Raw genomic sequence first — 22,689 nt, 5'->3', positions numbered from 1 at the left:
GGTTGCATAGCCTTGAAGATAATGAATTAATGAGCAGGCAAGATCGTCTGCAATTAAGGCTCTGGAGAAGCTCTCGCTTGACCAGCAAGCGAGAAGCCAAGGAGGCCAAGGGTCAACGCAATGCGTTCATGTCTGCAAAGGGTATTTAGCCTTGTAGCTGACAAGCAGGGGCTGTCAGTTCAATGTAGCTCTTCTCATGCAAACTTCTGTGGATTATCTTTGGCTTTTAGCAGCACGCTTCTGGCTTCCTGAGTCTGGGATTTGGGCCTTGTTTTCAACTATGTTCTATGTACTCTAGTTTGAACATTACTAAAGGATTATGCTTCATATTTTTGCCTTTGGATCTTGGGAACTGTGTCTTTGCATTGAAGCCTTTGACCTGCCTATGGATTTTATGCATTTTGTATGCTCTGTTTTGACTTTGCCTTTTTCTCAATAACCTACAAAACCTACAGCTTTGGTGTGGTGGTGTCTGGGGCAAGGTGAAAACTACCCTGAGTTGCAACAGATACTATTTTTCTGAACTGCTTTCTATCGATTCTTCAGTAAACCTATTTTACCTTGGACTGGTGTGTGTGTCAAGTGCAGAGGTGCTTCTCAGCCTTGGAGTACAACAAGTTGGTTCTCACGGCTAGATGGAGGAGGGCTGCCTTAGTTCAAGTGCTAACCCCTTGCCTTGTGTCTTCCTTTATCATACGCATTTCAGGATCTCCAGGCATCACAGAGCACATGCTATTGGTTGAAAGGAGTGCGATACTCTGATATTGGGACCTTGGCCTGGATGATCACTCTGAGCGACGGCCTTCATAATTTCATTGACGGTCTGGCCATTGGTGCCTCCTTCACCGTGTCAGTCTTTCAGGGGATCAGCACTTCCGTTGCCATTCTCTGCGAAGAGTTTCCTCATGAGTTAGGTAAGTGGGCCTTCAGGTAACTGTCTCACCCTTCCCTTCACTTCCTCCCATTTCTTCTGGAATTGTTTCTCCACTGGAATTCAGCGTGGCTCCTTGAGATCTTCAGGACAGAAGTCGGCATTCGAGTTTTCAGATCTGGAATACTTATTTAGGTGCAAAGGTGTAATAGACTGAGCACTGAACTATAACTCGAGAAACCGGTGTTTGAATAGAAACCCATTAGTTTCACTCTCTCAGCCTCAAAGGAAGGTAAGGGCCACCCCTCTCTGAACCAATCTAGCCAAGAAAACCCAGTGATAGATTCACAGTAGTGTTGCTGTATGTTAGACAGATACACAACAACAACAACAACAAAGAGGAACATGATCAGAGGATAGAAGTGTTTACCCTGAAAGTTGAGGCAGAAAGGATTTTTTAGTTGAACAGTCAAGATTATTAGAGTGGTCAGTGATATTTCTGACTAATGCTGTGTTTTAATACAGTGTTTCTCCACCTTCCTAATGCCACGACCTTTAATACCAAGGGGCATTAATACCTCATGTGTTGGTGACCCCCAACTATCACATTATTTCTGTTGCTACTTCATAAGTGTCATTTTGCTACTCTTGTTAATCATCATGTAAATATCCGATATGCAGGATGTGTTTTCATTCACTGGACCAGATTTGGCACAAATACCCAATATGCCCAAATTTGAATACTGGTGGGGTTGGGGGAGGTGGGATTGATTTTGTCGTTTGGAAGTTATAGTTGCTGGGATTTATACTTCACCTATAATCAAAGAATACTCTGAACTCCACCAAAAGTGGAATTGGACCAAACTTGGCACACAGAACTCCCTTGACCAACAGAAAATACTGGAAGGGTTTGCTGGCATTGATCTTGAGTTTTGGAGTTGTAGTTCACCTACATCCAGAAGAGTATTGTGGACTCAAACTAGGCCCAGATACTCAAGATGCCCACATGTGAACACTGGTGGAGTTTGGGGGAAATAGACCTTGACATTTGGGAGTTGTAGTTACTGGGATTTATAGTTCACTTACAATCAAAGAGCATTCTGAACTCCACCAATGATGGAATTGGGCCAAACTTCCCACACAGAACCCTCATTTCTTGAAGGAACTCACTGGTGCGAGCCTTCCTCCAGTCTTGCGCACTCCCCCTCATCCACACATGCGCACCATGCTGCCATGTGCGGAGCACGCCTGCTCTCCCCTTCCCGCTTGGAATCTCAGAAACAGCCCTCCCGTTGGCTGAGAGGCCTGCCAATCACAGTGGAGGAGGGCTTTTGATGGGAGGATTTGCTGTCTGTTTCCAAAAAGGAAGAGAAGGACAGGCGGAGAGATCTTCATCCTTCTCTGCCAAAGGGGCTCCTCAGACCATCGGAAATATGTGTTTTCTGATGGTCTTTGGTGACCCCTCTGAAACCCCCTCACAACCCCCCCCCCAGGGGTCCTGACCCCCAGGTTGAGAAACACTGTCTTAATTGGACTTGGGGGAGCAGAGTTTCATTTCTAGGTCTGTCAAGAGATCGTATTATTTTGTGTTGTTTCCCCTTTGTCTGAATGTTTGTGCTATGTGCCTCATTGGACATGGACACTCCTCTGGCACTGTAGTGAAATCCAGTTCTATCAGGTGTCCTTCATGGAGTTTAACTGCTGAACCAAAAATGTGAGTTGTCACAAGGGTGCTTTCTCCTTTTTCTGATTTGTGTCCCCTTTCTCTTGTAGGCGACTTTGTCATTTTGCTGAACGCGGGGATGACCATCCAGCAAGCGCTCTTCTTCAACTTCATTTCCGCCTGCTGCTGCTACCTGGGGTTAGGCTTCGGAATTCTGGCTGGAAGTCACTTCTCCGCAAACTGGATTTTTGCTCTCGCAGGCGGGATGTTTCTCTACATTGCACTGGCTGACATGGTAAGTGGCAGGGGCTGAGATGGTTGGCACTGAGGGCTGGGCAAAGGCATGACCTCTCTCTGAGAGTGAAACTTTCCACACAAGGCTCTTGTATCTCCCTTTAATTCCCACCCCGGAGTTTGAGATCAGCTGGGGAGGCACTGCTCTCGACCCCACCACTGTCACAAGTGAGGCTGGTGGGGACGAGGAGCAGGGCCTTCTCAGTGGTGGCCCCTCACCTGTGGAACTCACTCCCGGGGGAAATCAGGACATCATCATCCCTCCTCTCCTTTAGGAGGAGGGTGAAGACGTGGCTTTGGGACCAGGCCTTCGGGCAATCTGGCAATTAAATCAGATGAATACGATCAGCAGGATGGAAGAAGTGGAATTGAAAATGAGATCTATGAGTTAGAGAACGCTGACCATGTGGGAGGATGATTAGGGTTTGTATGGGGATTTTATCGATTTTATTGATTTTATTGGTATAGTGGATGAATTGTTGTTAACTATGAAATTGTAATAATTTTGTATTGATTGTTTTGTGACGCGGGCATCAAATGGTGCCTTGCTTTTGTAAGCCGCCCTGAGTCCCCTCCGGGGTGAGAAGGGCGGGGTATAAGAACCCGTAATAAATAAATAAATAATTTTCCAATCCCTTGCCACTATCATTCTTGTCACGGTGAGGAAAATAATCACCAATTCTTTCTGTTCCATTTCTAAATTCAAGTTAGTGGCATCCATTAGTAATGCTAACCCCTCCTCCGGGGTGATCTTTAGTTCTATATTGTTCCTATTTCGAGAAATATATCGTTCCAAAAACTCTTCAATTGGGGGCATTCCCACCATAAATGGAAACATGTCCCTTTTTTTCCATGCCACATCTCCCGCAGAGGTTACTTTGCTTACTATCCCTCTGATGTTGTTTAACCAGTTGGTATACCATCTCCATATAATTTTCTTTTAACCTAATAGATGGATTCTTAACCTTTGGAGTACTTTTTATTATTTATTTGTCGTGTCAGGGCAACCAGTCAATTGTATTACATTTCTAACAGAACAAAACAAACAAACAAACAGACAAAACACAAAATTTGTGAGTTTGGTAGTTGATTAAATGTCGTTTGACCAGTCTCTGGCCACTTGGAGTGCCTCTGGTGTTGCCGTAAAAAGGTCCTCCCTTGTGCATCATGTGGCAGGGATCAGGGTGCATTGCAGCAGGTGGTCAGTGTAGATCTAAGAAAACTATGTCTGGATTTAAGTCATTGACGTGCTGGCTGATACCCAAACAGAGGATGAGCTGGAGATGTCTCTGCCTTGGTCCTTCCACTATTGGCTGCTATTCCTCAGCGGATGTCAGGTGGTGCAATACCAGCTAAGCAGTGTAATTTCTCCAGTGGTGTCGGGCGCAGGCACCCCGTGATAATGCGGCATGTCTCATTAACTTTTTGTTAATTGCAGCAATAATATGTTTCATGCTTATGTCTATGTTTGATGTTTTAATAGTTTTAACAGTTATATGCTATTGATTTAGATATGTGATATTTATATATTAGGCCTGGGTAACAACGGAAAAATTTGTTTCTAAAATCGATTTGTATTTGGGTTTTTTTTTTTGTTTCGATATTTAAAATAATTACAAAATTTTCCTTTTGGTTTAAAATAATCTTTATTAATTTTCATTAAAAAGAAAACATAAAATATCTGAGTGGGTAAATATAAGAGGGGGGGGGACCAGAGATAGCATAAAGGGGGGAGGATAATAGTATAGAGGGGAAAGAGTGGGGGAAAATGCTGTTTGGTGGCTGTTGAAGATAAAAAGTGCACCAGGTGTAGAAAAGGAAAATTGAAAAGGACATTGTGGGGGAAAGGGGGGTGCATGATTGATGTAGGTCTGACGTTGACTTCCTTTTAAAAAGTTCGATATTTACAAAATTTCGTAAATGGTAAAAATTTAACGAATCGATTTCCGAAACAATAACGAATCGATTCGTTAATGGCGGACGCGACCGCGAAATACGCTAAAAAACCTCCAAAACCTTCTGAAGCTTCCCTCTCCCTCTGTTGTTGACTGTTGGTGTGATATTATAATTTTTTTTCACTAATTAAACCATAAAACTGGCCCAGACATGCGGAAATAATAACGAAACGACCTCAAAACAATAACGAAACGAATACAATATCGAAATACGAAGCATTTACAAAACGTTTTTGAAAATTCGTTTTTTTTAATAATTGCTCCAGAATGGTTCGTTATCGTTTTGTAATTGAAAAAATTAACGAATTATTAACGAATTACGAATTAACGAAACGAAACCGCCCAGCCCTATTATATATATATATGTGAGGCATTGAACTTGCCATTTATTTTATTGTAAACCGCTTTGAGTCCCCCCCAGGGGTGAGAAAAGCGGTATAGAAATGTAGTTAATAATAATTCCTTACTTGGACCTTGTTGTCCAAGTAGGATAGTCTGCAAATATCACAATATAACAACAATATGAAACCATAAATACACAATAGATTAAAGCAATAACATTAGTGATACAATTATTTAGCTGTTTACATTATTATACCAATCATAAGGTCCAGTTCAATGTCCAAAGTGCCGTTACGCCTGCTAATAATAATAATAATAATAATAATAATTAATAATAATAATAATTGTGCCCTGCTACCATCTCCCCAAGGGTCTCGGTGCGGCTTACATGAGGCCAAGCCCAAAGAACATCAAACAAAACATCAATAAACACAAGATCAATAAACAATCAATAAAATACAAATCATATAAATCACATAAACAAAAAACAATCAGTCGTGACATACAATTTTAAAAATGGCCGGGCCAAATGTAATAGATTAAAATTGAAAATATGCTGACGTGAACAAGGTAAAATATAACTAGGATAGTGCTAGCCAAAGGCCTGGCTACAAAACCATGGTTTCGGGTTTTTTTCCTAAAGGAAAGGAGGGAGGAAAGCCGGGGGGGGGGTCACCACCAAGAAGGCCCTGTCCCTCATCCCCACCAGACCAAGAGCAGGGCCTCCCCGGTGTATCTTAAACTACTATGACCTAGATAGTGGTTTGTTGAGCTGTTGTTACAAATGTTTGGGTTGGGAAGGGTGTTGGGAGTTGCTGATGCCGTGTCTTCCTTTCCTCAATAAGTTCCCCGAGATGAACGAAGTGAGTCGGGAGGACGAGCGGAGCGGCAGCGCTTTGATCGCTTTTGCTATCCAGAACGCGGGGCTGCTCACGGGATTCGCCATTATGGTCCTCCTCACCATGTACTCAGGACAGATCCAGATCGGATAGGGGCCCACCGCAGGCACGTGGACTGTGTGAAGCACAGCGGGTTTTTCTTCTTCTTCCAGGGATTACAGGAAAGGTGACGTTTATTGAAACCTGCTTCAGAAACTTCTCATCGGATGAACTTCAGTGGCTGGTGAAACTCCTTAATATAGGATCAAGTGACCTAAAGACCCATTTCCTTGTGTAGCCACAATCCCTTGCTTCCTCCCTTTCGCCAACATCTTCTGCTAGACCGGGCATGGGCAAACTTGGGCCCTCCAGGTGTTTTGGACCCCAACTCCCACCATTCCTTACAGCCTCAGGCCCATTTCTTTCCCCCCTCAGCCGCTTAAGCTTCAGGGCCCCAGTGTGTTAGTAGGCTTCAGTATGAGTAGGCCTCAGTGTGAGAAGAGGCATCAGTCTGAGAGAGCCCTCAGTGTGAGAAGGCGTCAGGGGGCGAAAGGCCTCGGTATGAATAGGCCTCAGTGTGAGAGAGGCATCAGTCTGGGAAAGTCCTCAGTGTGAGAAGGCGTCAGAGGGCAAAAGGCCTCAGTATGAGTAGGCCTCAGTGTGAGAGAGGCATCAGTCTGAGAGAGCCCTCAGTATGAGAAGGCGTCAGAGGGCGAAAGGCCTCAGTATGAGTAGGCCTCAGTGTGAGAGAGGCATCAGAGGGCGAAAGGCCTCAGTATGAGTAGGTGTCAGTGTGAGAAGAGGCATCAGTCTGAGAGAGCCCTCAGTGTGAGAAGGCGTCAGAGGGCAAAAGGCCTCAGTATGAATAGGCCTCAGTGTGAGAGAGGCATCAGTCTGAGAGAGCCCTCAGTGTGAGAAGGTGTCAAGAGGGCGAAAGGCCTCGGTGTGAGAGAGGCATCAGTCTGAGAGAGTTCTCAGTGTGAAAAGGCATCAGAGGGCGAAAGGCCTCGGTATGAGTAGGCCTCAGTGTGAGAGAGGCATCAGTCTGGGAGAGCCCTCAGTGTGAGAAGGCATCAGAGGGCGAAAGGCCTCGGTATGAGTAGGCCTCAATGTGAGACAGGCATCATTCTGAGAAAGCCCTCAGTGTGAGAAGGCATCAGAGGGCGAAAGGCCTCAGTATGAGTAGGTGTCAGTGTGAGAAGAGGCATCAGTCTGAGAGAGCCCTCAATCTGAGATGGTGTCAGAGGGCGAAAGGCCTCAGTATGAGTAGGTGTCAGTGTGAGAAGAGGCATCATTCTGAGAGAGCCCTCAGTGTGAGAAGGCATCAGAGGGCGAAAGGCCTCTGTATGAGTAGGCCTCAGTGTGAGAGAGGCATCAGTCTGAGAGAGCCCTCAGTGTGAGAAGGCATCAGAGGGTGAAAGGCCTCGGTATGAGTAGGTCTGGTGTGAGAAGTGGCTGAGTGAGAAAAGGAAGGGGCCTGAGGCTGGTAGGAATGGTGGGAGTTGGAGTCCAAAACACCTGGAGAGCCCAAGTTTTCCCATACCTGTGCTAGACTCTAGGAAGAGAAAAGCATCCTGCTTCCTTGTTGTCAACTAGAGACATTTGAATTCTGCCATCCATTTTGGTCTGAACGTAATGTGCAGATCCCTTTTGAAAGTCGATTTGAAAGAAGGGAGCTCTTCCTTCCCTTCCCAGTAAATTGCTGAATTGTGATAATAAGAGTTTTATACGGATTAGGTGATTCCCTAGTTGAATTTAAAAGCATTTTAAAAAGTGAATTGAATGGTCCACAAACTAATTTTTTTTAAATACACACACACACACAAACTGTGGGTGGGAGATAGCTTTTTGGAGGAAAAAAGTAGAAAGATTCCTACAATTTATTTGCATAATCTAAACACAAACAATCCATTTTCCCAATAGTTTGACCAGACAAATATCATCTATTTTTGTTGGTTGTATAAGAGATTTAATTGACCTAAGGGGTTTTTTTAAAACCAGGTGGCAGCTATACTTGCAAAATTTGGGACAAAAGAAGATGAATCACTACAAATATCCTACAAGTGTTGTTGAAGACTTTCATGGCCAGAATCACTGGGTTTCGGTGTGTTTTCCGAGCTGTATGGACATGTTCCAGAAGCATTCTCTCCTGACATTCCACCCACAGCAATGGCAAGAATCCTCAGAGATTGGGAGGTCTGTTGGAAATTAGGCAAGTGGGCTTCATATATCTGTGGAATGATGTCCAGGGTGGGAGAAAGAACTCTTGTCTATTTGAGGAAGGTGTGAATGTTGCAATTAGCCATCTTGATTAGCATTGAGTGGCCTTGCAGCTTCAAGGTCTGGCTGCTCACTACCTGGGGGAATCCTTTGTTGGGAGGTGATTAGCTGGTCCTGATTGTTTCTTGTCTGGAATTCCAGTTTTTTAGTGTTCTTCTTTATTTACTGTCCTGATTGTAGAGTTTTTTTAAAATACTGGGAGCCAGATTTTGTTCATTTTCATGTTTTCTTCCTTTCTGTTGAAATTGTCCACATGCTTCTTGTGGATTTCAATTGCTTCTCTGTGTAGTCTGACATGGTGGTTGTGAGCGTGGCCCAGCACTGCAGACTAACTCAACTAGAGAAGTCAGCCATAGCAGAGTTGTCGCGCTTTATCTCACAATTTAGCAGCAGATCAGTTGCACAACTTCAGTGCTTTCCAGTAGCTTCTTTCTGCACAGTATTTTCAGTCAACTGCTTCCACAGCCTGCAGTCACTCTGGAGCCTTTTACAGACACTTGAGCACATGCCCGGCTATTGTCACTTTTTCTATTGTTTTCCCCTCCAATCTAGATCACACTACAGACTTACCACAGCACACGGTTATATCTTGTCTTAGCAGACAGGTTCTTTTAATCAGTTACAGAGAGCCTTCGGCAAACAGCATCACAGCGCAAAGAGAGAGAGAATACACTGTACATGACTTCCTTATATACAATTCTGTACATTTACACATAGCAATCTCTGATTGGTTCCCAACTCTTTGACTTAACTCAAACCCAGGATTGCATCATTCACAATCACCTGGACTAGGCCAGAACACATTCCCCAAATGGTTCCCTATATACAGTTAATGCATGACTCAGCATTTCCAATAGAAGCCCATTAGCAGTGCATGACTCCGCTATATTACATAGCAATACATTGTGAAACCTTAATGAACCAACCTGAACACAGCATATTATTTAGGAACACAAAAATGCTGGACCACTTTCACAACCACCATGTCAGGCTATACAGAGAAGCCATTGAAATCCACAAGAAGCATGTGGACAATTTCAACAGAAAGGAGGAAACCATGAGAATGTACAAAATCTGATTACCAGTATCACAAAACTCCAAAATCAGGGCAGTAAATAAAGAACAACACTCAGAAAACGGGAAATCCAGACAGGAAACAATCAGGGCCAGCTAACACCACCCAACAAAGGATTCCACCAGGCAGGAAGTAGCCAAGCCTTGAAGCTGCAAGGCCATTCAATGCTAATCAAGGTGGCCAATTGCAACATTCACACTTGCCTCCAACAGACAAGAGTTCTTTTCTCCCACCCTGGACATCATTCCACAGATATATAAACTCCACTTGCCTAGTTTCCAACAGACCTCACAAGCTCTGACGATGCCTACCATAGATGTGGGCAAAACGTCAGGAGAGAATGCTTCTGGAATATGGCCACACAGCCCGGAAAACTCACAGCAACCCAAATATCCTACATGTTTGGAGGGACGTACAAAATAGATATAAACCCTTCTTAGCTTCCTCTTCTCATGTTTTTGGAGTACTTTTAATTTATTTTGTCTTCTTTCAAAAGAATCAAATGCCTGAGAGTGAACGCCGTCTTTTCAAGATGAACGTGGTTGAATCTGACTGCCGACCTGGCTGGCAGGCGGGAGAGAACAAGCTGTGCATTGTGTATTGAGTTGAGGAGGATTCCTTGGAGTTAAGCTAAGACCAAACGCAGAGGCCGGTTTGTCTCAGGGGGACGTGTTGTAGGGTTACGTTTCTCACGAGTCACTAGGTGAACTAGAGTATTATCATATTGATAATATCAAAGCCAATTTGGTTGCATAGCCGATGTTCCACTTCACATATTCTCTTTTTAAGAATTTGTGGGTTTTGTCCTTTCTCAACAAAAGGATGCCCAGTTCTCTGAGGAAAACTGAGGAGATACCTTTCGTTCTCTGTCAGTCTGTCTCTTGTGAATTCAATGTCTGTCTGTCTCCAAATAACTGTCCTGGTGGAGAAGGGAATGAATGTTTTGTCAAAGGCTTTCACGTCCAGAATCACTGGGCTACTGCGAGTTTTCCGGGCTGTATGGCCATGTTCCAGAAGCATTCTCTCCTAACGTTTCAGCCATATCTATGGCAGGCATCCTCAGAGGTTGTGAGGTCACATCTATGGCATGTATCCTCACAACTTCTGTGAGATTTATTTATTTATCATGTCAGGGGCAACCAATCAATTGTATTACATTTCTAACAGAACAAAACAAACAAACAGACAGACAAAAACACAAAGTTTGCAAGTTTGGTAGTGGATTAAATGTACTTTGAGCAGCCTCTGTCCCCTTGGAGTGCCTCTGGTGTTGCCGAAAGGAGGTCTTCCCTTGTGCATCATGTGGCAGGGCTCAGGGTGCATTGCAGTAGGTGGTCTCCTCCCCACTCGCATGTCGTGGACTCCACTTTGTGGCCCATTTCTTGAGGTTGGCTCTGCATCTCGTGGTGCCAGAGCGCAGTCTGTTCAGCACCTTCCAAGTCACCCAGTCTTCTGTGTGCCCAGGGGGGAGTCTCTCATTTATTATCAAGTTCTGGGTTTGAGCCTGCCACTTTTGGACTCTTGCTTGCTGGGGTATTCCAGTGAGTGTCTCTGTAGATCTTAGAAAACTATTTCTTGATTTAAGTCATTGGCATGCTGGCTGATATCCAAACAAGGGATGAGCTGGAGATGTCTCTGCCTTGGTCCTTTTACTATTGGCTGCTACTTCCCGGCGGATGTCAGATGGTGCAATACTGGCTAAGCAGTGTCATTTCTCCAGTGGTGTAGGGTGCAGACACCCCGTGATAATGCGGGATGTCTCATTAAGAGCCACATCCACTGTTTTAGCGTGGTGAGATGTGTTCCACACTGGGCATGCATATTCAGCAGCAGAGTAGCACAGTGCAAGGGCAGATGTCTTCACTGTGTCTGGTTGTGATCCCCAGGTTGTGCCAGTCAGCTTTCGTATGATATTGTTTCTAGCACCCACCTTTTGCTTGATGTTCAGGCCATGCTTTTTGTAGGTCAGAGCACGGTCCAGAGTGACTCCTTCCAGGTATTTGGGTGCGCTGCAATGCTCCAGTGGGATTCCTTCCCAGGTGATCCTCAGAGCTCAGGATGCTTGCCTTCTGTCAAAGGCTTTCAGGTCCAGAATCACTGGGCTACATCAGGAGAGAATGCCTCCGGAACATGACCATACAGCCTGGAAAACTCACAGCAACCAAGGAATTCATGTTGTCATTTGCTCTCATCCCTTTCCCTCAAATCGCTTTGTGATGCAGAAAATGGTCAGATTCCTCTGCTGTGTTCTTCTGAGGAAGGCAGTGAAGGAGAGCTAGATCCTACGTCCATCACAGATATCCTAAGACATGCTGGTGAGGTGACAAGCCCAAATAACAGCTCTTCCCTTCTGTCCCGATGCCAGGGCTCTGCCAGTCTGCAGGCAGAGGTGAACCAAAACAAACACCCAGCTTCTGTCACACTGTTTAATTAAAGCAGCACTTACTGTCTGACAGTTTCCATAGTCCAAATATAAAACATAATAAAGATAGCACTTAGCTGAAGAATATAAAACAAATACTGGTAGCAAATGACGATGCAGGTTTGGGAGAACCCCATAGTCCAGTGGTTCTCAACCTGGGGTCCTGTCCCCAGATGTTTTTGGCCTACAACTCCCAGAAATCCCAGCCAGTTTACCTGCTGTTGGGATTTCTGGGAGTTGACGGCCAAAAACATCTGGGGACAGGACCCCAGGTTGAGAACCACTGTCATAGTCAAAAGGTTCAGTTCAGTAGTCAGGCACTGAGAGTTCAAGGATCAAGAGTCTATACCGTAATCAATAGCCAGTCCAGAGATTCAAGGTCCAAGAGTTCAGGAGACAGGTCAGGATACCGAAAAACTACAAACCTGGGGGGGAAACCAGCAGCATCCACAACCAAATGATTGTTTACAGTTTCAAACTGGGATTAAAAGTAGTAAAAGAGATGAAGCTTTCCCTAACCTTAATAATAATAATAATAATAATAATAATAATAATACTTTATTTGTACCCTGCTACCACCTCCCCAAGGGACTCAGTGCGGCTTACATGAGGCCAAGCCCACAGCACATCAAACAAAACATCAATAAACACAACATCAATAAACAATAAATTACAAGTCTTATAAATCACATAAACAAAAAACAATCCATAGTGACATAAACAATTTTAAAAATGGCCGGGCCAAATGTAATGGATTAAAATTGAAAATATGCTGACATGAACAAGGTAAAATATAACTAGGATTTGATTTTTCGGAGAGAAATGAGGGAGTCAGTAGTAAAGTGCATTGTGAGGACCTATTGCTGAGAGTATTTCCTTATTCTGGGAAGGCACACTGGAACAACCACGTTTTCAGGCTCCTTCTAAAAACTGCCAACATTGGGGCATGTCTAATGTCCCTGGGAAGTGAGTTCCAGAGTCAGGGGGCCACCACCGAGAAGCCCCCCCCCCCCGACTCTGGAACTACATGGAAGGGCCCTGAGGGAGTGATATGAGTTTCCCCAGCAAATTGCATTATTAAAGGCCACACTGCCCTTAGAGAACCCTTGCAAGTATTCATTTATACTAGAACAATTGCACTAAAATCGTTACTAGAATGAGTAGAATTATGGTTGTATATAGTAGAAATTTTAATGTTTGATTCTCTACGATGACCCAAGTAACCATTTTTGAACAAATAGTCTTAGCATTTTGCAATAGACTTGCATGTCAATCTCATTTTTGGTTCTTGGCTGGAATCAGTTGATGTTTGTTAAAATCGATCAACTCTGTTGCATTCAACGATTACCCTGATCTTTCCATTGCCAGCCCATTATCATTCTAAAGCACCTTAAGTACATTCATGTCAATGACAGGAAAACATTTTTGGCTTTTACCTGCTTGAGGGTCCGGCATAAATTATGAAACTCTCATGCTAAGGTTTTGGTGGCATTTCTATGGCTGCTCTCATGGTTGGCATGCTGATAAATATACCAAAACGAAGGTAATTCTTTGCTTCTGAAAAGAATGGAACTGAAAAGGGGAGTTCAAGTTTTACAGTGTGTTTTGGACTTGGTGAGGTATTTTTTCTCTCATTCAGATGTTAAGAGTAATAATAGAATTTTCCCAGAAATAGTAGCAGGTGGTGACTCTCTGGCCAGTAAAATAGCTCTTTCGCAATACTGACGCAGCCAAATCATTTGGGTTACAAGTCAGTTGGAGATCAATCCAAATTTTTTTTATTGGATAAGACCTCAATCTCTTATTCAGTATGTTCACCAAGTTATGTCGATTTTTGAGACCAAGGATTTCTCAGTCGAGTCTGACACTAGAAAAGTATATGGAAGCAATGTATTGTCGGAGGCTTTCATGGCCGGAATCACTGGGTTGTTGTAGGTTTTTCCGGGCTTTATGGCCATGTTCTAGAGGCATTCTCTCCTGACGTTTCGCCTGCATCTATGGCAAGCATCCTCAGAGGGAGTGAGGTCTGTTGGAAGTAGGAAAATGAGTTTATATATCTGTGGAATAATGTCCAGGCTGGGACAAAGGACTCTTGTCTGCTGGAGCCAGGTGTGAATGTTTCAACTGACCACCTTGATTAGCATATAATGGCCTGGCAGTGCCTGGAGCAAACTTTTGTTGAGAGGTGATTAGCTGTCCCTGATTGTTTCCTCTCTGGGTTGTTGTAGGTTTTTTCGGACTATATGGCCATGGTCTCTAGAGGCATTCTCTCCTGACGTTTTGCCTGCATCTATGGCAAGCATCCTCAGAGGTAGCGAGGTCTGTTGGAAGTAGGAAAATGGGTTTATATATCTGTGGAATGACCAGGGTGGGACAAAGGAGTCTTGTCTGTTGGAGCTAGGTGGGAATGTTTCAACAATAACTTTTGACCACGCGGACAGATGGTAATGAATAATGAATTGTGATTTCTCTTTGACGACTTGGCCTCATGTAATTATATGACTGCTTTTTAATGTATTTTATGTATTAGTATGTTATGGGGTGTGATGTTTTTAAACTACTGTTCATGAATCTTGTTGTAAACTGGCCTGAGTCCCTCTCCGGAGGTGAGAAGACTGGTATATAAAAGTTCTAAATAAATAAATAAATAAATAAACTGACCACCTTGATTAACATTTGATGGCCTGGCAGTGCCTGGGGCAATCTTTTGTTGAGAGGTGATTACATGTCCTTGAGTCTTTCCTCTCTGTTGTTTTGCCGTTGTAATCACCTCCCAACAAAAGATTGCCCCAGGCACCAGCAAGCCACACCAAACAATCACATTTTATAATATTTATAATATTAAAAAACTCTAAAATATTTAATAATAAATAATATTTATTATTGGACAATTTCAACAGAAAGGAGGAAACCATGAAAATGAACAAAATCTGGCTCCCAGTATTAAAAAAAGTCAAAAATTACAACAGCAAAACAACAGAGAGGAAAACCTAGACTCGGAATTTTCTTCTATGTTGTTAAAATATTAGTTTGAAGGAGCTGAGATTGATTTTATTTTATTTTTTAGTTCTAATACTGATGCTATCCTGTGTAGTATTGTTGTTCAGAGAACTAACAGATTATTGCTTTCACTAAACTTGTGGACTGTTAACTTTTTTTGGACTTATAATAATCGAGGGACCCTGACAAAATAGCAGCCACTCATCTGAACACCTTAGTGCATATACTTCTGGATTTGAATTAAAGGTTGAAAATTGCTCCAGGCACTGCCAGGCCATCAAATGCTAATCAAGGTGGTCAGTTGAAACCTTCACGCCTAGCTCCAGCAGACAAGAGTCCTTTGTCCCACCCTGGTCTTTCCACAGATATATAAACCCATTTTCCCTACTTCCAACAGACCTCACTGCCTCTGAGGATGCTTGCCATAGATGCAGGCGAAACGTCAGGAGAAAAATTGCCTCTAGAACATGGCCATATAGCCCGGAAAAACCTACAACAACCCAGTTGAAACATTCACACCCAGCTCCAGCAGACAAGAGTCCTTTGTCCCACCCTGGACATCATTCCACAGATATATAAACCCAATTTTCCTAGTTCCAACAGACCTCACAACCTCTTAGGGTGCTTGCCATAGATGCAGGCGAAACGTCAGGAGAAAAATTGCCTCCAGAACATGGCCATATAGCCCGGAAAAACGTACAACAACCCATATGGAATCAGTTATGAGATCGCCTATGCATTTCATGTGCAGCCATGTTCTATGCCTATATGTGTTTGTCAGAAGCAAATTCCATTGGCTTTTTTTGGGCTTAATTTCAGGGAAGTTGCATAGAACTGCAACCTTTATATTTATAGAATTTACAGAAGCCGTTGATATGGCAAATATGATTTCGGAGCGTTCCCAGAGAAGCGAAGATCTCCCTCGCTGGTACTAGACGTTTTAACTTTCGAGGGGAGAGATCTCGAGGGGAGACTGCAACACTGACCAAACCTTGAACAAGCTTTGATTTTTGTTTGTATTTTTAATATCTCTGCTTTTTAGGAGGTTTTTTTTTCCCATCTCAGTATTGGAATAACTCAGGTGTTGTAAGAAAACTTCTTGAAACAAAGAATATAACTTATGTCTCGTGACTTGTAAAGTTATTTGTAAAATTCCATAAATAAACTTTATTCTGTAATGGCAGTCGAAGAGTGTTGTATTTTAATAACAGAGGGTTACACGTTTTTGGTGTTGGTTGCCCAAGGTTAAAGGTTGTCCCCTGACATCAAGTCCAGCCGTGTCTGACTCTGGGACTCTGGTGATCATCTCCATTTCTAAGCCAAAGAGCCGGCGTTGTCCGTAGACGCCTCCAAGGTCATGCGGACTGCATGGAGCACCGTTACCTTCCCACAGAAGCGGTACCTATTGATCTATTATTTATTATTTATTTATTTGCCTTACTTCTATACCGCTGTTCTCAGCCCGAAGGCTACTCACAGCGGTTCAAAACAAATACGAACAGCAAAAATTCAGTGCTACAGTATAGAGTTAACAACCTAACACATTATACAATTAATAAACAGTTACTACAATACCCATTCACTGTCGTCTCGTCATCAAAAACATGTTCCAGATTCGTCATCCATTATTCCATTCCAATGTTCATTAACCAATCATTGCACTAATTATTGGAACGCCTGCTCAAACAGCCAGGTCTTCACTTTTTTGCGGAATACCATTAGAGATGGTGCTAGTCTAATGTCCGTAGGAAGGGCGTTCCACAGCCGAGGAGCCACCACCGAGAAGGCCCAATCTACTCACATTGGCATGTTTTTGAACTGCTAGGTTGGCAGAAGCTGGGGCTAACAGCAGGAACTCAATTCAAAGTGCTGGCATTGGCCTATAAAGCCCTAAACGGTTCTGGCCCAACTTACCTGTCTGAACGTATCTCCTCCTATGAACCAGCTAGGACATAGATCATCTGGGGAGTCCCTGTTCACGGTCCCGCCTGCAACACAAGTACGTTTGGCGGAGACGAGAGACAGGGCCTTCTCAGTTGTGGCCCCTCAGCTATGGAACGCCCTCCCTACAGAAATTAGATCGCCCCCTCCCTATTGGCATTTCGGAGGAAAGTGAAGACCTGGTTGTTTGAGCAGGCATTTGAATAGGGAGCGTAATGAATTTAGGAATACGGAACAACGTATGATGAGATTGGATCTTGATTCTTCTTTGAGACGCTAACGAGATGTTATATTGATGTTTAACTGTTTGTTATGCTATTGTTTTCATGGTTTTTAACTGTTTTTATGATGTTGAGCATTGAATTTTGCTATTGTTAACCGCTTTGAGTTGCCCAAGGGCTGAGAAAAGCGGTATATAAATGAAGTAAATAAATAAATAATATAAACTCACCCCACTCCCCGGATTTGAACCAACTTTTCGGTCAGCAAATTCAGCAGCTCGGCGGTTCAAACCGCTGCACCACCAGATACTAGGGACTCATTGTATTGCAAAGATAGTATAACACAAGTGAAAGGGATCTTTTCTGAGTTACCAGCTACTACTTTTTGGAAGGTAAGAACCCAAGGGAAACTTCAGTGACCCAACTGATCCAATGGTTTGGTGCTGTGAAGAACATCAACTAGGTTTTGTACATTTGCCTTGGTGTAAAACATATGGTAGTTCCTCCATACTTAATGTAAACCTATTGAAATGAGCTGCCATACGGAGCAGAAACTGACAATTGATTGCTGGTTAAGTAGCGTAAGGTTTAGTGCTATCACTTCAACAGAAGTGGCAGTAATGCCAAAAGTGTGAAAAGTGCACGCTTGGAGATTGTGTTCCCATGTTTCATGTTTGTATTTTGATGCTGAGCAGCTCATAGAGCATTGCATAGAATAGGTGCTTCTACATTTCTACTGGAAGCCAAACTGGATTTTATAAGAGCTGCCTATTACTGTTACTATTACTATTACTGTGTGGATCATAATAAATTGTGGCAAGTTCTGGGTGGGATGGGCACCCCAAGCCCCCTTCCCTCTCTCCTGAGGAATCTGTACAAGGACCAAGGAGCAACAGTCAGAACTGACCACGGAACAGGAGACGGGTTCAAGATTGGGAAAGGCGTCCGGCAAGGCTGCATCCTCTCACCCAACCTGTTTAACGTGTATGCAGAACACATCATGCGAGGATGTGCGGGGCTGGATGAATGCAAAGCTGGGGTGAAAATGGCTGGAAGAAACATGAACAACCTCAGATATGCAGATGACACCACTCTGATGGCCGAAAGCGAGGAGGAGCTGAGGAACCTTCTCATCAAGGTGAAAGAAGAAAGCGCAAAAGCCGGGTTGCAGCTAAACGTCAAAAAAACCAAGATCATGGCAACAAGAATGATTGACAACTGGGAAATAGAGGGAGAAACCGTGGAGGCTGTGACAGGGTTTGTATTTCTAGGTGCAAAGATTGCTGCAGACGCAGACTGTGGCCAGGAAATCAGAAGACGCTTCCTTCTTGGGAGGAGAGCAATGTCCAGTCTCGATCAAATAGTGAAGAGTAGAGACATCAGACTGGCAACCAAGATCCATTGCCTAGTCCAAGCCATGGTCTTCCCTGTAGTAGTCACCTACGGATGTGAGAGCTGGACCTTAGGGAAGGCTGAGCGGAGGAAGAGAGATGCTTTTGAGCTGTGGTGTTGGAGGAAAGTGCTGAGAGTGCCTTGGACTGCGAGAAGATCCAACCAGTCCATCCTCCAGGAAAGAAAGCCCGGCTGCTCACTGGAGGGAAGGAGACGAGAGACAAAGTGGAAGTCCTTTGGCCACATCATGAGGAGACAGCAAAGCCTAGAGAAGGGAATGATGCTGGGGAAAGTGGAAGGCAAAAGGAAGAGGGGCCGACCAAGGGCAAGATGGATGGGTGGCATCCTTGAAGGGACTGGACTGACCTTGAGGGAGCTGGTGGTGGTAACGGCCGACAGGGAGCTCTGGCGTGGGCTGGTCCATGAGGTCACGAAGAGTCGGAGACGACTGAACGAATGAACAACAACAAAACATATAGTAGTTCCTCCATACTTAATGTAAACCTATTGAAATGCGCTCACATACAGAGCAGAAACCTACAGTTGATTGTATTGTCGAAGGCTTTCATGGCCATATAGCCTGAAAAAACCTACAACTACAGTTGATTGCTGGTTAAGTAGTGTTAGATGTAGTGCTATTACTTCAACAGAAGGTGGCAGTAATGCCCAAAGTGTGAAAAGTGCACGCTTTTGAGATTGCGTTCCCATGTTTCATGTATGTATTTTGATGTTGAGCAGCTCGTAGAGCAGTGGTTCTCAACCTTCCTGATGCCGTGACCCCTGAATACAGTTCCCCATGTTGTGGTGACCCCCAACCATAAAATTATTTTTGTGGCTACTTCATAACTGCAATTTTGCAACTATTGTGAATCATAATGTAAATATCTGATATATAGGATGCCTTTTATTTACTGGACCAAATATGGCACAAATACTCCATACGTCCAAATTTGAATACTGGTGAGGTGGTAGGGGGCCTGATTTTGTCATTGGAGAGTTGTAGTTGCTGGGATGTATTGTTTACCTACAATCAAAGAGCATTCTGAACCCCACCAACAATGGAATTGAACCAAACTTGGCAGGCAGAACTCCCGTGACAAACAGAAAATACTGAATGGGTTTAGTGGGCACTGACCTTGAGTTTTGAAGTTGTAGTTCACCTACATCCAGAGAGCACTGTGGACTCAAACAATGATGGATCTGGACCAAACTTGGCACAGATACTCAATATGCCCAAATACGATCACTGTTGGAGTTTAGGGAAAATAGACCTTGTCATTTGGGAGTTGTAGTTGCTGGGATTTATAGTTCACCTACAATCAAAGAGCATTCTGAATCCCACCAATGATAGAATTGGGCCAAAATTCCCACACCCCTATGACCAACACCCCTATGACCAACAGAAAATTTTATTTACTACTCCATATGTTTTCTGATGGTCTTTGGTGACCCCTCTGACAAGCCTCTCGTGACCCCCTCAGGGGTCCCGACCCCCAGGTTGAGAAACACTGTCATAGAGCATTGCATAGAATAAGTGCTTCTACGTTTCTACTGGAAGCAAATCTATGGATTTTATAAGAGCTACCTATTACTTCCAAGGCACCTTCCATTTTTCTACAGATCTATGAGTAAAATATTGTAAGGTGCCTTAAAGATAACATGTATGGGACACTCTTCCATAGGAATGCTCTCGTTCTTGCATAAAGATCTAAGAGCATTAAAACTAAAAAGTGTGAGAAAGTATTTTTCTTCTTTTGCTGCATTTGATTTTTCGGTTTTCACTCCTCTTTCACTCAACTGAAAGCAAAACAACTGTCTTCCTTTTGTTGAAGAGATTAGCATATAAAAAGCAGTCAATGCATGGAACCCTTTTGTTTCATACATCTGTGGTTGACAGTAGGAACAAAATGTACTTAACTCTTTTTGACGGAAGCATTTTGCATTGCATTTTTTTAAAAAGGTATATGACAGAAAAGAGCAAGAAATAAAAAACCCAGGATTACAGAAGTATAGTAGTGACTGTTAGAGCTAGCTCTTTCTTTTTCCGTCCTGTTTTGTCAGACAAATATGATCACTCAAAGTAGACGAAATCAATTAAAGGATGGACTTGTAAACAAAAAATATGAAAGGAAAGAGCAAAGGAAGGGAATCTGTTAGTGTTTTTCTGTTGCAACTCAGGATAGTTTCCACCTTGCTCCAGACACCACCACACCAAAGCTGTAGGTTTTTGTAGTTTATTGAAAAAAAGCAAAATCAAAACAAAAAAAATGGAAATGCAATAGGTCCATAGGCAAAACAGAGACTTAAATGCAAAAGCAAAGTTCCCAAGATCCAAAAGCAAAAACATGGAACATAATCCTTTAGCAATGGTCAAACAAAAGTCCATGGTAAACAGTTGAAAACAAGACCCAAATCCCAGACTCAGTAAGCCAGAAGCGTGCTGCGAAAAGCCAAGGAAAACCTCCAGAAGTTAACACGGGAAGAGGAATGCTGGACTGACAAAAACTGCCTGTCAGATACAAGACTAAATACCCTTTGCGAACACGAAAGCATTGCGCTGACCTTTGGCACCTTTGGCTTCTCGCTTGCTGGCCAAGCGAGTGCTTCTCCAAAGCCTTAATTGCAAACGATCTGGTCTGCTCATTAATTAATTATCTGTAAAGCTATGCAACCCCTTATCTGGGTCCAGCTGGGACGGATCCTCCACCTGGCCGTGTGGGATTTCACTCTCACTATCAGTCTCTCTAACTGCAGGAACATTCCTTTTCCCTGAGGACTGACTTGCTGTTTCTCCTTCAGCAGCCACACTATCAGCCCCGTCTGAAACATGTACAGGAATCTGAAACCCATCAGCCTCCTCGTCATCCTGCAGGCCAAAGTCAGGCTCAGAAGGCCCAAACAGCTCAGCTTCAGACTCAGAGTCAAGCTGAGTCACAACACCTTCCATCATTTGTAGCTAGAAAATTTAGAAGCACAACTTATCCCTCCACATTTGTAGCTTTGATTAAAATGTTCTAAGTCCTCTAGTGTGATTCTCCCATCAGCTTCTAGCATAAGTTGACCATAGAGCTTTGCTGGAAGACTTAGCATGCATCTACACAGAACACATCATGAGACGTGCAGGACTTGACAAATCCAAGGCTGGAGTCAAAATTGGCGGATGAAACATTAACAACCTTAGATATGCAGATGATACCACTTTGATGGCTGAAAGCGAGGAGGAGCTGAGGAGCCTTCTAACCAAGGTGAAATAACAAAGTGCAAAAGCTGGGTTGTGGTTAAACATAAAAAAAAAAACCAAGGTGATGACAACTAGGCTGATTGTAGACCCTCATTTCCATTGTTAGTTTATCATTTAAGGCTACATTCCAAACCTCCCCATTCAGGGGGGAAATTAACAGATCAGATTTTGGGTCAGTCTTTATTACATATGCTTTAGAGAGCGAAAATGGTCAGGAATGTTGGATATGACATTTGATTAATGGTTGATTTATAAATATATGGCAAAGGAAAGTATACCTGTTCAGGCCTTGGTGGTGGGGCGATGTGTTTGTAAATGTTTATTATTATTTATTTATTTACAGCTTTTCTATTCCGCCCTTCTCCTCACCCCGCAGGGGACTCAGGGCGGATTACAGTGTACACATATATGGCAAACATTCAATACCAATTTTTGACGTACAAACATATACAGACATACACAGAGGCTATTTAACGTTTTCTGGCATCCAGGGGAGCTGTCGCTTTCATCGTCCATCTGCAACACTGATGAAGCACTTCCGCATTCCCCGCATGCTTCCCTGCTGTAATGCTTTGCTGGAGTCTTCTTTATGGCCTCATAAATCAGTTAATTTAGCCTCCCCACACTTTAAGGTGGTACCTTATTTTCCTACTTGACAGATGCAACTGTCTTTCGGGTTGCAAAGGTCGACAACAGGCTACACACAATTGGTTGGAAACCCACTTCAACCCGGGCTGGCTTCGATCTCATGACCTTTTGCTCAGAGTGATCTTAATGCAGCTGACACTGGTGTGGGAGAGCTATGCTTACATGTTAGATATTACGGGAATTATGACTAAGCAAGCACCAAGAATGGACAAAGAAAAGGTCATTACAAATAGATGGATATAGAACTCCAGTATGCTGATGACAATGTCGTCTGTGCGCATTCAGAAGAAGATCTACAAGCCACTCTAAACACCTTCACAGAAGCATACACGAAGCTTGGCCTGTCACTGAACATCGGGAAAACCAAAGTGCTGTTCCAGCAGACACCAGCCAATCCCTCTCCAATGCCAGAGATACAACTTAATGGTGTCACATTAGAAAACGTTGACCATTTCAGCTCCCTTGG

At 43.4% G+C, this 22,689-nt stretch overlaps 1 protein-coding gene across 2 annotated transcripts in view; it reads left to right on the top strand.

Annotated features, from left to right (window-relative positions):
• The window catches only part of SLC39A14 (solute carrier family 39 member 14), a 62,842-nt gene extending 55,041 nt beyond the window's left edge, over nt 1-7,801 (top strand). For both annotated transcript variants that reach the window (XM_067470619.1, XM_067470620.1), the window contains exons 7-9: nt 707-914; nt 2,645-2,829; nt 5,971-7,801. In XM_067470619.1, coding sequence (XP_067326720.1) covers nt 707-914; nt 2,645-2,829; nt 5,971-6,117 — 540 coding nt within the window. In that variant the 3' untranslated portion in view covers nt 6,118-7,801. The remainder of the gene's footprint in view (nt 1-706; nt 915-2,644; nt 2,830-5,970) is intronic.
• Nucleotides 7,802-22,689: the final 14,888 nt, after the last annotated feature.

Source organism: Anolis sagrei, chromosome 7 (assembly GCF_037176765.1).
Source record: "Anolis sagrei isolate rAnoSag1 chromosome 7, rAnoSag1.mat, whole genome shotgun sequence".
Classification (NCBI taxonomy): Eukaryota; Metazoa; Chordata; class Lepidosauria; order Squamata; family Dactyloidae; genus Anolis; species Anolis sagrei.
This window is presented reverse-complemented; position numbering and strand designations above follow the sequence as displayed.